The sequence below is a fragment of the Natrix helvetica genome, assembly GCF_964273705.1.
Source record: "Natrix helvetica genome assembly, chromosome: 10".
NCBI classification, from domain to species: domain Eukaryota; kingdom Metazoa; phylum Chordata; class Lepidosauria; order Squamata; family Natricidae; genus Natrix; species Natrix helvetica.
In genome coordinates this window covers 5,209,426-5,224,464 of record NC_138561.1, presented here as the reverse complement: position 1 = coordinate 5,224,464, position 15,039 = coordinate 5,209,426, and the positions used below count along the sequence as shown (strand labels likewise).

General features: G+C 43.3%; 1 protein-coding gene across 3 annotated transcripts in view; it reads right to left on the bottom strand.

The window, feature by feature from the left end:
• NECAB2 (N-terminal EF-hand calcium binding protein 2) overlaps positions 1 to 15,039 on the bottom strand; it is a 213,406-nt gene that overhangs the window by 84,043 nt on the left and 114,324 nt on the right. For all 3 annotated transcript variants that reach the window (XM_081963382.1, XM_081963381.1, XM_081963380.1), the window contains exon 5: positions 12,948 to 13,045. In XM_081963382.1, the coding sequence (XP_081819508.1) occupies positions 12,948 to 13,045 (98 nt within the window). The remainder of the gene's footprint in view (positions 1 to 12,947; positions 13,046 to 15,039) is intronic.

Genomic DNA, 15,039 nt, shown 5'->3' with positions numbered 1-15,039 from the left:
AATTGTGTAATATGATGATCTAAGTTTCTACACTGAACATTGATTTGTGATCCATTTCAATCTCCAGCTGGCCAAGGAAGATGTGCTGCTTTGCGGTTGGGGAGTGGATTGCCATCGCCATTGGAAATTGTAAAGAGGAAAATGTACGTAGCCTTTGAAGAGAAATGAAGCTATTGGCAGAAGGATGCTAATGGACAGAGAGAAACCAATTAAAATAAGACCAGCTAAAGATGGAAAGATCAGGCTGAAATTGAATACAGTGGAGAGGTCAACATCCAAGAAACCTTAGAAGCTGCATCCTATTTACAAGAACTCCAGTAGTAGAAGATCAGCACTCTTGACACATACCAAGTTGGAAAATTGTGGGGATAGTTGCAGAAATACGGGAAGCTACCAAAGGAGAACGAGTAAAGATTCTGTCCAAGCCGTGTCAGCAAATCTTGAGTGGCCAACAAGTTGATCTACAGATCAATACCAAAGGAAGAAGACTCAACAGAATGTGAAAACTCATAAAATACCCTTTAGCGAGATAGTAAATAACGTTTAGAACAAACTGGCAGCCTGCAGACCAGACCTGTTACACACAGAAAACTCCCGCCCCAGCGAAGGGGAAAAAATTGTTGCGATAGTTATGTGATGGCTACGTGATGCTGTGAGTTTGACATCCATGGTGAACCTTTTTGGCACCCAGTGCCAAAATGGGAGTGTGCGGAAACCAGAAGAGCAGCCTCCCAGTCGGCATGCGCATGCCAGGAAGATGATCAATTCTGGTTCCCATGCGCAACGGCCACCTGGTCTTCCAGTTTCTGGTGTGCATGCATGTGTGAAGACCAGCTGGCCGGTGTGCATGCATGTGCCAGAAACTGGAAGAGCAGCTGCCCGATGCGCATATGCGTGCTGGGAAAATCTGGTTTCCACTGCAGGCATGCACACCGGCCACCTGGTTGGTTGCCCATGCATGTGCTGGAAATCAGAAGATCATCTTCCCGGTATGTGCATGCGCACATCTTCCAGTTTCCAGAGCTACTGCGTGCATGAAAACCAGCTGGGTGGTACATCAGAACTCAGAAGAGCAATGGGCGATGGCTTGCGGCCCCGGAGAGCTGGCTCTGCGTGCCACTTCAGGCATGCATGCCATAGGTTTGCCATCACAGGTTTAACCAATTTATTACAAATTAGAGTCCTCTCTGAAAAGAGTGAGGCCAGATCAAGCTGGTTTAGAAAAGGCTGAAGAACATGATATATTATTACTGATCTGTGTTGGATAATTGAGAAAGCCAAAGAACACCACAAAGGATTTTTTTTCTTCTTCTTACGATCCTGAAATCCCTTTATTTGGGGTGGAGTCAAGGCGACTGAATGGAGCTAAGCATTTATTGGCCGGATCCCCTTCCTGATGCCTACGTGGAGTTCACAGCAGATATTTTCTTTTTTCATCTGGATAGAGAAACATCTGCCGCTGCCTAGGATTGAACTCTCAACCTTTCAAGTGGGAGGTGAGCATCTCCATCTCTAGGCCGCCATGCTTCTCCAAAAAGGAATCCAGATGAGTTTCAATAATTGTAGAAACGTCTTTCCTTGTGTCAACCACACCAAGCGAGGAAAGGTCCTCAAGAAAATGGAAATTCCACTCCTGAGACTACCATGGATAACCACAAAACAACAACAACACACACACACCTGAATTATGAAACAAAATAACCCATTATGTGAGGTCCAAAATATCTAGACTTGTGTACAAAGCTGAGAAAGGTGAAAGAAAGAAGGATGACCAACATGGACTCCAATTACAGCAGTGATGTGTTTGTAGTGACAGAAGTCCTGAGGAGGAGGAGGAAGAGAAAGGCATTGGGAAACATGCCATCCTTATACACAAATGTGTGTGTGTGTGTGTGGGTGTGGGTGTGGGTGTTTGTGGGTGTGTTCACACCTATAGACATACAGCCCTCAGAAATTTATGCAGAAGATGTTTATGCATCTGTTGTCAAAGAGGAGGGCTTAAATTAGCTCAGCCAACAGTCAACAAATGCCTCAACAAAACTACTCGGAAGCCTTTTTCAAAACCACAAACTCAGCTTTCCATCTAACAAAAAAGAAATAACTATGATTGTTACATGTATGCTACGTGTTACATGTTTCTTAATATCACAATATTTTACATGTATGAAGCATGTTACATGTTTCTTAATGTCACAATATTTTTGCCATGGGGTTTTCGTTTATTGTTCTTGGCATATGAGAAGGAGATTGTGGATATTTGCATGCTGGTATGCCTATCATTTCAACAGAAATGGCTCAGTGGCTCAGTGGCTAAGACACTGAACTGGCTGATCAGGTCGGCAATTCAGAGGTTTGAATCCCTAGTGCCACCTAACTGGGTAAGCTCCCGTTTTTGGTCCCAGCTTCTGCCAACATGGCTTTCCCATGTTTCTTTTACCATGTTCCTCTGGGTTCTCAGAAAAGGTTCTTGATGCATACCACAAGACCTATGAAGAAGGTTGGGCCACTTCAAGCTGCTGTCCTCTTCAACAAGCAGTCCAAAGTCACATTATAGGATTTGCAGCAGTGGTGAAAGTCATTTTTTTTTTACTACTGGTTCTGTGGGCGTGGCTTGGTGGGTGTGGTGTGGCTTGGTGGGCATGGCAGGGGAAGGATATTGCAAAATCTCCATTCCCACCTCATTCCAGGGAAAGGACAATGGTTTTCGGCATTGCTGCACATTGATCGTTGCACATGCATGCTAGCCAGAAACCCATAAGAGAAACAGGCAAGGCCACGTGTGCCAGGCGACAAGGCTTCATGTGCACTTTGGGCACATGTGCCATAGGTTCTCCATCACGGAAGTAGAGTTACTCTCCCTAAATGGGCATTCCTGAAAGAAAAGCAATTCCTCCACACGTAACCAGCAGCCCACTGATGGGCAGACAATTAAATAGTCAATAAAAAAAGAGACATTAACATACAAAAGTGGTTTTGTCTCTTGGCAAAGAAAAGCTTAAATGGAAGCAGAAATGACAGACACCCAACCTTGAAGGAAAGTGATGTATTTACTCAGCAACACAATCTTTTGCCCCCCTCCCCCCCCCGAACATCTTTTCTTTTGAGCAATGTGGGCAGTTGATCTTTTTGGCAGGTTTTATGCATTAGAAAGATTATTTTTAGATGTAGGAAAAGATACTCAGTTTTTTTTAAAAAGGAAGTTCATTCCCACGTATCAAACATACCCAGTTCCTGCAACCGTTCTTCAAAACATATGAAGAACGGTTGCAGGAACTGGGTATGTTTAGCTTAAGAGAAAGAAGGACTAGGGGAGACATGATAGCAGTGTTCCAATATCTCAGGGGTTGCCACAAAGAAGAGGGAGTCAAACTATTCTCCAAGGCACCTGAGGGTAGAACAAGAAGCAATGGGTGGAAACTAATCAAGGAGAGAAGCAACTTAGAACTGAGGAGAAATTTCCTGGCAGTTAGAACAATTAATCAGTGGAACAGAAGTTGCCTGCAGAAGTTGTGAATGCCCCAACACTGGAAGTCTTTAAGAAGAGGTTGGATAGCCATCTGTCTGAAACGGTATAGGGTTTCCTGCCTAGGCAGGGGGTTGGACTAGAAGGCCTCCAAGGTCCCTTCCAACTCTACTATTGTATCATTATTGTACTATTGTATTATAAATGTTGCCTCAAAGTTCTGAATCTGGATGCTTTCTGACACGAAGGTGTGTGGCTTAACTTGAAACTGATTTTATGAATGAAGACAACTGAGCAAAGAAAATAGATAGAAAAGAAAATTTCCCTTTTTCCAAATAGTGAAGAGAAGGACCAGGGATAGCAGTGTTCCAATATTTGAGGGGCTGCCACATAGAGGAGGGGGTCAAACTATTTTCCAAGGAACCTGAAGGCCAGACAAGGAATAATCGATGGAAAGTGATCAAGGAGAGATTCAACCTGGAAATAAGGAGGAATTTTCTGACAGTGAGAACCATCAACCCATGGAACAGAAGTCGCATTCGGAAGTTGTGGGAGCTTCATCACTGGAGGCTTTCAAGAAGAGACTGGACTGCCATCTGTCGGAAATGGTGTAGGGTCTCCTGCTTGGGTGGGGGGGTTGGACTAGATGACCTACAAGGTCCCTTCCAACTCTGTTAATCTGAATCTATCTCAGAAAATCAAAGGCCTGGAGATTAAAACATGTAATGAACATGTGATGAACTGTTGCAAGACCTGGGCATGGCTAGTCTAGTGAAGAGAAGGACCAGGGGAGACTGATAGCAGTGTTCCAGTATTTGAGGGTCTGCCACGGAGAGGAGGGGGTCAAACTATTTTCCAAGGAACCTGAAGGCCAGACAAGGAATAATGGATGGAAACTGATCAAGGAGAGATTCAACCTACAAATAAGGAGGAATTTCCTGACAGTGAGAACCATCAACCCATGGAACAGAAGTCGCCTTGGGAAGTTATGGGAGCTTCATCACTGGTGGTTTTCCATAAGAGACTAGATGGCCTACAAGGTCCCTTCCAACTCTGTTATTCTGTTATTATTTGTTACATACTAGCTTCAACTATAGTAGTTTCCACCAAGGTCCTCTGTTCCGGCGGGAACAGAGGTTTAATCCTATTGGTCAAAGGGTCTGACAGCTCCCTATAAAAGGGCTGCTGTCAGACTCAACCTTCGCTGGATTGTTCTCACTTGTTGCATTTAATAAAGAGCCCTTGTTACCGTTAGCCTGTGTGTGCCTATCCATTACCCGATCTAACATTATTGTTATTCAGAAGTTGTGGGAGCTTCATCACTGGAGGCTTTCAAGAAGAGACTGGCCTGCCATCTGTCAGAAATGGTGCAGGGTCTCCTGCTTGGGCTAGAATAGATGACCTACAAGGTCCCTTCCAACTCTTTTATTCTGTTAAATATCAGAAGATAACAGACAATAAATCCAAATTAGGATATAAAAATACCATCAGCATTAGACTAAATGAGCATCTCATTATACTAGAGTACTTTGTCATTTGATAGTTTATTTATTAAATTTATGTGCCACCTACTAGCCTGGAGGATATAAGAATGCAAGAACTGCTTAGTTAAATGTCTAGGGAGATTCTCAATCATCCAGGTCATAATTGTTTCAAAGGTGCTTTTCCAAGAAGCTACCAGACTGATTTTTCCAGGAGGAGGAGGAGGAGAAGAAGAGGAGGAGGAGGTGGTGGTGGAGGAGGAGGAGAAAAAAGAGGAATAGGAAGAAGAGAAAGAGAAAGAAGTAGTAGTGGTGGTGGTGGTGGTGGTGGTGGTGGTGGTGGTGGTGGTGGTGGTGGTGGAGGAGGAGGAGGAGGAGGAGGAGGAGGAGGAGGAGGAACCTCTCCTTCTCCCTCAAAGGAAAAACAGTCCAGTTTCCTTTTGAAAAAGCACCTTTGAGACAACCCCCTAGCTAGCTTAATGATGGAGATTCATCTAATCCAAGTTCCCCAACCTGGCACTCTCCAGATGTGATGCGTCTACATCTATACTCAAATCGCCAGATGTGCTGGAAGGGCCATATATTGTCTCCACAGTGGTTCCCCTTGGGACAATCCACTAACAGGGTAGGAAGACAATGATCCTTTCCTGATGTTGTTCTCTAAGAACTGACATAACCAGCAGCAGACTGGTTATCTCTGAATCTTGTTAGTTGTGAAGTCATGTCCAACCCATCATGACCCCATGGACAACGTTCCTCCAGGCTGTCCTGTCCTCTACCATCCCCCAGACTCCATTTAAGCTCATGCTGACTGCTTCGGTGACTCCATCCAGCCACCTCCTTCTCTGTCGTCCCCTTCTTCTTTTGTCCTCCGTCGTTCCCAGCATGAGGCTCTTCTCCAGGGAGTCCTTCCTTCTCATTAGGTGGCCAAAGTCTTTGAGTTTCCTCTTCAGGATCTGGCCTTCTAAAGAGCAGTCAGAGTTGATCTCCTCTAGGACTGACCGGTTGGATGGCCTTGCAGTCCAAGGAACTCAATGCAGGCATCTTCTCCAGCACCAGAGTTCAAAGGCCTCCATTCTTTGGCGCTCAGCCTTCCTTATGGTCCAACCTTCACAGCCATCCATTGCAACTGGGAAAACCAGAGCCTTGACTGTACGCATTTTTGTTGGTAGGGTGATGTATCTGCTTTTTAGTCTGCTGTCTAGATTTGCCATAGCTTTCCTCCCCAGGAGCAAGCGTCTTCTAATTTCTTGGCTGCAGTCCCCATCTCTGGCTTGATATCCCCATCCTGGTTAAAGTGTGTGTCTCCCATCTTCTCTCTCCATAATTTATTTTTTCTTTTTCTTTCCCTCTTTTTTTGAGAAACAGAAATCCCTTCTGCCAGAAAGCTTTCATGCTATGCATGACTGAACATCTATCACCTTTCAAACCAGCTATGCTGAAGACATAAGCTGGGCCACGGAAAGTACCAACAGCAAATGCCTGCTTTTAATTTCAAATAGCACCTTATAGAAGGGGTAGCAAGTTGTGTCAGCTGGAATGCTTAAGGTGATGGAAGAATTGGTCAGAGCTCTTATTTATTCAGGGTTAATATTTATGGATATTTCTGGCAGGTGACCCGACACACTTTGCTCTTGAAATATGCATGAGTAAGGCCCTTAGGCTAGAATTGCTGTGGTCTGGAAAACATGCATCCAGCAATTATGAATAGCAAAGAGAATGCAGCATTGCTACAATCAATAAAATAAAAAATTTAGAGTGTTCTTACACAACATTTGCTACTGAAAGTTGGAATGGTGTTTATAGTCCTGAGGTTTCACAGTTGACCTTTTAAGATGGTTTTTACTGGACTTTAACCTGCCATTAGCTTTATAAAAGTCTTTCCCTTCCCTATCCCTTTTCTTTCTCTTCCATGGGTTGATTGCTCTCACTGTCAGAAAATTCCTCCTTATCTCCAGGTTGAATCTCTCCTTGATCAGTTTTCATCCATTATTCCTTGTCTGGCCTTCGGGTGCTTTGGAAAATAGCTTCACCCACCCCTCTCTGTGGCAGCCCCTCAAATATTGGAAGACTGCTCTCCTGTCTCCCCTGGTCCTTCTCTTCCCTAAACTAGCCATGCCCAGTTTCTGCAACCGTTCATCGTATGTTTTAACCTCCAGTTCCCCTTATCATCTTGGTTGCTCTTCTCTGAACTTTTTCTAGAGTCTCAACCTCTTTTTTATAGTCCAGTGACCAAAACTGGAGGCAGTACTCTAGGTGTGGTCTTACTAAGGCTTTGTAGAGGGGTATTAGTACCTCACTTGATCTTGATTGTATCCCTCTGTTAATGCAACTTAGGATTGTGTTGGCTTTTTTGGCAGCTGCTGCACACTGCTGGCTCCTATTTATTTGGTTGTATACTTCCAAGATCCCTTTCACAGTTACTGCTATTAAGCCTGGTATCACCCAGTCTATCCTAGAGCAGTGCCCCCTAATGGTTTGGGCACCAGGCACCAATTCAGTGGAGAAAAGGTTTTCTGTGGACCAGGGAAGGCGTGATTTCACACGCTGCCTACATCTCATGGATGGGGCTTCGCTTGTTTGCGCAACCTGTTTCTGGCATGCTGAGGAACAGGGCTGATCCACAGACGAGGGGTTGGTGAACCCTGTTCTAAAGAAGGTACCCCATAATAAGGAGCTGCTGATACTCACTGGCCTGTGGTACGGATGGGCATTCTCTGGGGGATGCCTGTTTTCTGGACCAAACTTCTAAGAGAGATGATATAATTTTTCAGCTGCCCTAATTCTTTGCTGACTGATGCAGTACTTTTACAGATTTTTTTAATGGGTTTATTTAGTAACATATAAACATCATTGGCACTTCCTTGACTGAAAAGGGAAAGAAATGTAATATTTATGACCTTCCTTGCCAGGATGGATTGCTTAAGATGGAGCATTGACCTGCAAAGGTGGCTCTCTAGATTTCAGGGGGAAGTTCCACAGAGCAGAACTTGATTATGCCAAGGAAAATCAGACAAGGAAACCAAAGGCATGCAAGGTAATACTAGAACATATGATTGGAAGGGACCTTGGAGGTCTTCTAGTCCAACTCTCTGCTCAAGCAGGGGACCCTGTACCCTCCCAGTCAAATCATTGCTCTCTCTCTCTCTCTCTCTCTCTCTCTCTCTCTCTCTCTCTCTCCCCCTCCCTCTCTCTCCCTCTCTCTCTCCGAATGATGTCAGCAACAAAATCATCTCCAAGTTGAATTCACCTTAGTTGCTCTTTTATGCATCCTTTTCTCCCCCCTCCACTAGATGGGAAAAAGGACGAGGAATGAAAGTAAATCTACATGACCAAGGATAATGTTTCAGGATTCAATTTCAGTCGGTTATGGGGACCGAAGATTTATTCTTCCAAGCTTTTGGGCTTGTGCTGGAGCCCATCCTCAGGGAATTCCTGTCTCTCCAGAATATGCACACTGCGCTGTTCTACATGTTGTATTTATATCATTCTTAGTTGTTTGTAGCTTTTAGTTGTTGATTAGGATGTTAATGGTGTTAATTAAGGCAACTATTAACACCCCAATCAGCAACTAAAAGCTACACATAACCAGGAACTACATAAATACAATGTGTACAACAGCCCAGCGCACATATTCTGGAGAGAGAGGGGGGGAGAGAGACGGAGGGAGGGAGAGAGGGGGGGAGAGAGATATTCTCTGAGGATGGTCTCCAGCACAAGCCTGAAAGCATGAAAGAATAAGAGAAGATCACATCTTCCTTCCCCTGTCCTTACCACTTTCTATAGGGGGACAATTGAAAGCTTCCTGTTCTGTTCTATTACTGTGCGGTTTGGAGGGATCACTGGGCAGAGAGTGGTGAGGACGGCAGAAAAGATTGTTGGAAGTTCACTCCCTTCTATGGATGTGTGCATGGATACACACATACAAATACACACACATATACACATGTGTATAGCATGTATGTGCTATATGTATGTGCATGTATGTATAGCATGTATATACTATATGTATGTGCATGGATACACACATACAAATACAAACACATATACACATGTGTATAGCATGTATATGCTATATGTATGTGCATGTATGTATAGCATGTATATACTATATGTATGTGCATGGATACACACATACAAATACACACACATATACACACATGTATAGCATGTATATGCTATATGTATGTGCATGTATGTATAGCATGTATATACTATATGTATGTGCATGGATACACACATACAAATACACACACATATACACACACAAGTATAGCATGTATATGCTATCTGTATGTGCATGTGCATGTATGGGTATGGATACACACACATGTATAGCATGTATATGCTATATGTATGTGCATGCATGTGCATGGATACAGACATACAAATACACACACATATACACATATGTATAGCATGTATATGCTATATGTATGTGCATGTATGTATAGCATGTATATACTATATGTATGTGCATGGATACACACATACAAATACACACACATACACACATGTATAGCATGTATATGCTATATGTATGTGCATGTATGTATAGCATGTATATACTACATGTATGTGCATGGATACACACATACAAATACACACACATATACACTCATGTATAGCATGTATATGCTATATGTATGTGCATGTATGTATAGCATGTATATACTATATGTATGTGCATGGATACACACATACAAATACACACACATATACACACACAAATATAGCATGTATATGCTATATGTATGTGCATGTGCATGTATGGGTATGGATACACACACATGTATAGCATGTATATGCTATATGTATGTGCATGCATGTGCATGGATACAGACATACAAATACACACACATATACAAACATGTATAGCATGTATATGCTATATGTATGTGTATGTGCATGTATGGGTATGGATACACACACATGTATAGCATATAGCATGCTATATACATTAGTATATTAGTATATAGTATAGCGTATAGCATGCAATATACCTTATTTTGAGAGCGGGCATCAGAATGTCATTTTTTAATGTGTGCCAAAGTGTTCACAGAAAAAAAATAGTGACAGTAAAGGTTATCTCATCTCGTCTCATTTTATCTCTCTTAACAAACTTTTGGTTCCACCAACTCAGATTGGATTCTGCAGAAATGCTGGGATGGCCCAATAATTCCACAACATTCTAAAGAGTTGGAAGGGACCACAAGGGCCACGGCATCCACAGTTGTCCATCCTCCCTGACTTTAGGACTTGTGGACTTGTGGCTCCCAGAATTCCCCCAGCCAGCATGAATTTTGGAGTTTGCAGCCGCCTTTGGTAAGGATCCCCTGGGCGGCTTTCGGGGATAGAAAGATAAAAAGAGAATGATCATATGAACATATAAACCAGGTTTTAGCACTGCTTTCTTATTTCATGCTCCTGATTTTATTTATTCATTTTACACACACACACACACACACCCCTCAAGTGTACTGACTTTGGCATTAAATTATTAGCAGGGGGGGAAATCACTTCTAAAACGAAGCTTCTTTACAAAGTAAATAAGTGGCTTGGTTTTTTTTAATAGCTTCCATCATTTTTGCTTTTCCCTACCAACTGGAAATCTGCAGCCTCCCATTTGGCTGAATAAGAAAGTAATTAGAGTGCTGCCATCCTTTGTTTAGCGTATATCCTTTAGCGCTAATTACCCAGGCTCGTTTATGAGCTTTCCCCCCACAGAAAATAATTGCCACATGCCTCCTTAAAAGAAACAAACCATCGGTAGCCTTCTCAGGGTACAAAGGATAAACACCAATTAAAAACGGTTGCACAGGCACTTTGCAAATAAAACAAAATGTAGCCAAAGATTTTAATAAAGCAAAACTAATAGGCCATTTCTGGAAAATCGCATCGGCGTTAGAAGTAAAAGCAGAAAATTTTAAAAGAGAGAAATTCTTTCTAGTAGATCCGTTTAGTGAAGGAGAAGGAAAAAAAAAAACCCAGAGCTGTATATATATTCCACATTTCCCTTTATTAATTTATTTCTTCAAGGTGAAAAGGGAGAAAGCAATGCATTGCTCAAAGTTTAAGAACGGCTGTTCCACATAATTGGAAACTATTTTTTCAGAAATGAATAGCCAAAGAATATGCCTTTGTTATCATCTCGTTTTCCACACGAGAAACTTTTTACGCTCAGAACGCTGTCCAAAACAGAGGCATTACTTTTTAAATCAAACTCAAGGCCCACATGCCGGATCCTGCCCACGGGGTGCTTAGATCTGGTCCACGGGGGCCACCCTGGAAACAGTGAAGGACTCCGTTTTCGCAGGCATAGCGCTAGCAAAACAAACTAAAAGCAAAACAAAAGGAGAAATGTTTCCCCTTTTGCATTTGAGCATCCAAGAAGGGACAGGAAAGGAGAAAGGGAAAGAGGAAAAACAAAGAAAAAGATGGGAAGAGAGCGAGGAAGGAAAAAGAAGGAAAAGGGGGAAAGAAGAAGAAAGGAGAATGAAGCGGGAAGGAAAAAGAAGAGAAGAGAAGGAAGGAAGGTGGGTGGGTGTCAGGGTTCCAATGGATGCCCTAATTAAATCATGAGGCTCGAGCCAAGATTCAAAAGAAATCCAGTCATTTATTAGGAGCTTCATGTCAGCATGTAATCAAAAGAAGCCAGCTCTGTCCCCACATAATTTCGGGCTCCAATCATGACCCTGTTTTCCCCCCCCCTCCTATCCCCCACCCCCAGGGTGTGTCATCAATCACATTCGCCAATGGGGCAATTTCGTGGTTGTAGAGATCACTCCCCTCTGGCCACTGTAGGTAACCCTGGGAGACAGCCTTGAGAGAGATAAGTCTGGGATGTGCATCTCTCTTTTGCTGTCATGCCGTTTTATCGATTTCCCATCCCCACTTTCCTATGGCAACTCGAGAGCAGGCCAAGGATGCTTTGCGAGTTGATGGATGGATGGATGGATGGATGGAAGGAAGGAAGGAAGGAAGGAAGGAAGGAAGGAAGGAAGGAAGGAAGGAAAGAAGGGAAGTACCGCCTTAGCACTTGGACACCAGCAGACGACAAGGCTCCTCTGGAGGACAAGGTTTGGCGCTCTCTCTGATCTTGCCTTTCTCCACTAGAGACAATGAATCCCCCCAGCCCCGCTCGGGCTACCACAAGTGCCCCCGACATGAGTGATGTCAAGCTGGCCATGCCTACCCCAGCCACGCCCCCCAAGAGGTCAAGCACAACCCTGATGCTGCCCTTAATGAAATCGAGTTTGACACCTCTGTTTTAAATCATCATTACCATTTCCTATCTTACAACAAAATTCCATATAAAATCTTTTTTCCCCCAACAGTCTTCATCCTTCACTCTAAACTCACCTGCATGCTGCATTCTGGCACATCAGAATACAATCTGCTTTGTGGGTTAGCCTGGACTTTAATACATTCTTGTTTTGTTTTTCCCCTCCACTCAGTAAAATTATTCTTATTTGGGACAGATCAACGCAGAGAAAAAACAGACAGACAGACAGGATTGCAGAAAATTAATCCACTTTCGGTTTGACATTTTCATCCTTTAACGGAAGTCCCACTTCAAGACGCCAAGGCAAATTCTATTTTTTCTTTTCAAGGTTGTTTGCGTGTCAAACGGAAGAGGAGAAAAAATGCAACTTTGCTAATGCTTAACCCGTTTCACAAGCTGAATGCATTTTGGGGGGAAAATAATTATCAGCAAGTTCGATGCAGTTTCCTCTCTAACAACCTAGAATTGCAGGCAAAAACTCCCATCAGCTTAATTGTGGTAATTTGTAAGGGGCTAGTTTATTTTGTTTTCCAAGAGTTTTTAATCAGAGATTCAAAACGTTTGATTGTGTTGGTGCACAATTAGGATTAATTGCACATTTAGTGTAATGCCATTTCGTATTTCTGTTCTAAAAGGTACCACCGCTGCGTTGTTGGATACAAGTTGGCTAGTTTCCGGTGTTGGACAAATTGTGGGTAGCTGTTTATGGACAACTTACCCGCTTTGTGTAGTCCATGGCCTTCAGGATGGAGAGATTGAGTGTTTCCAGCGATGCCAACACATCTTCATAATCTCCCATGTGGTCAGCAAAGTAATCTGGAGACCCGGAAGAGAAAAGGAAGAGAGGGATGATTAACAGATCGTTTCAAAGTTTGCTCCAAGGTTGAGTCATTGTAACTTCTGAAAGATCAAGCAGGCATCCTCTGTTAGTGAGGGCTCTAATGGCCGACAAGGAAAAGCCAACAGCTCCGCCTTCCACCTTAGTAGCAAAAAGACGAGTAGTAAATCACTGCTTCTCATTTTAGGAGGAGGCAAATATTAAGGCATAGAATTGTGTGAAATTTTCACCCTGCTTGAGGCATTAAAGTTAGTTTTGTTCTTTTCCAACCATGAGCTGTTGTCCCTCCCTCCATATTTCTTCCTTCACTTCTGCCCTTCTTCTCTTTTTCTTCCTTCTTTTCTGCCTCCCTCCCTCTCCCCTTCCCCCCCTTCACCTTTTTCCCTCTCTCTGTTCTTTCTTTTCTTTCTTGTTCCTCCCTCTATCCCTTCTTTCCTTCCTTCCTTCCCTCCACCTTCTCCTTCCCCTCTCTCTGTTTTCTTTTCTTTCTTTTTCCTCCCTCCCTCCCTTCTTTCCTTCTCTTCCTCCCTCCCTCCATATTTCTCCATCCATTTATCTATCTTTTCCTTCCCTCCCTCCACCTTCTCCTTTCCCTCTCTCTGTTCTTTCTTTCCTTTTCCTCCCTCCCTCCCTTCTTTCCTTCTCTTCCTCCCACCCTCCATATTTCTCCATCCACTTATCTATCTTTTCCTTCCTTCCCTCCCTCCACCTTCTCCTTTCCCTCTCTCTGTTCTTTCTTTCCTTTCTTTTTCCTCCCTCCCTCCATACTTCTTCCCCCTCCACTTCCTCCCTTCCTTTATCTTTTCCTTCCTTCTTCCTCCCTCTATTTCTTCCCTTCTACCTCCTCCCACCCTCCTTCTTCCTTTCCTCCCTCTCTTCTTCCCTCCCTCCCTAGATTCATATCCTGCTTTTCAGGCAGGAGCAGAAAGTGTACATATGTATGTATTTCTATAGTACTCATGCTCTTCCATTCCGGCAAGGTTCTGAGCAGCTCTCACGTGATATAGAAGTAAAGTAGTAGGAAGGCTAAAATTAAAAGTAAAGAAGATGAAACTCATGACAACAGGCAGGCCCATCAGCCTTAGAATTGGCTGTGAAGGCACTGAAGAGCTTCTGCCCTTCAGGAAAATTAGGGGACTGGAGGCTAAAGCATATAAAGAACGGTTGCTGGAATTGGGTATGTCTAGTCTAATGAAAAGAAGGACTAGGGGAGATATGATAGCAGTCTTCCAGTATCTCAGGGGTTGTCACAAAGAAGAGGAAGTCAAGCTATTCTCCAAGGCATCTGAAGGTAGGAGAAGAAAGAATGGATGGAAACTAATCAAAGAGAGAAGCAACCTAGAACTAAGGAGAAATTTCCTGACAGTGAGAACAATTAATCAGTGGAACAACTTGCCTCCAGAAGTTGTGAATGCTCCAACACTGGAAGTTTGAAAGAAGATGTTGGATAACCATTTATCTGAAGTGGCGAAGGGTTTCCTTCCTAGGCAGGGGGTTGGACTAGAAGACCTCCAAGGTCCCTTCCAACTCTGCTATTCCATTTCTATTTCTAAGGTATGTTCTTACAATGCAGGGACGGGGAAAATGTAGCACAGGCAAGAGGGAGAAAGGCTGGGAGTTGCAATACCACAAGGTCTGAAGAGCCACCAGTCCTCCTCGCCTGCTTCGTCGGAATCAAATAAAAAACATTTGCATATAGAGAGGTTGAAGTTAGGGAGAAAGATTCTCGCTTAATCAAAGTTGCAACGTTACAAGGCACTGAAAAAAGTGACTTAAGTTACGGCATGTCCTTGCGCTCAAATTAGGATCGTAAAAGAAAGCAGAAAAGGAATTCAAAAAGGCAGAAGCTATTAATAGGGAGAATGCAAACACATTTTCTCCTCTCTATTTTTTGGGGGGACAACATGAGGGTCGGAAAAATGGGTGTGTGTGTGTGTCTGTCTGTCTGTCTGTGGAGTTACTTGTCATTCAG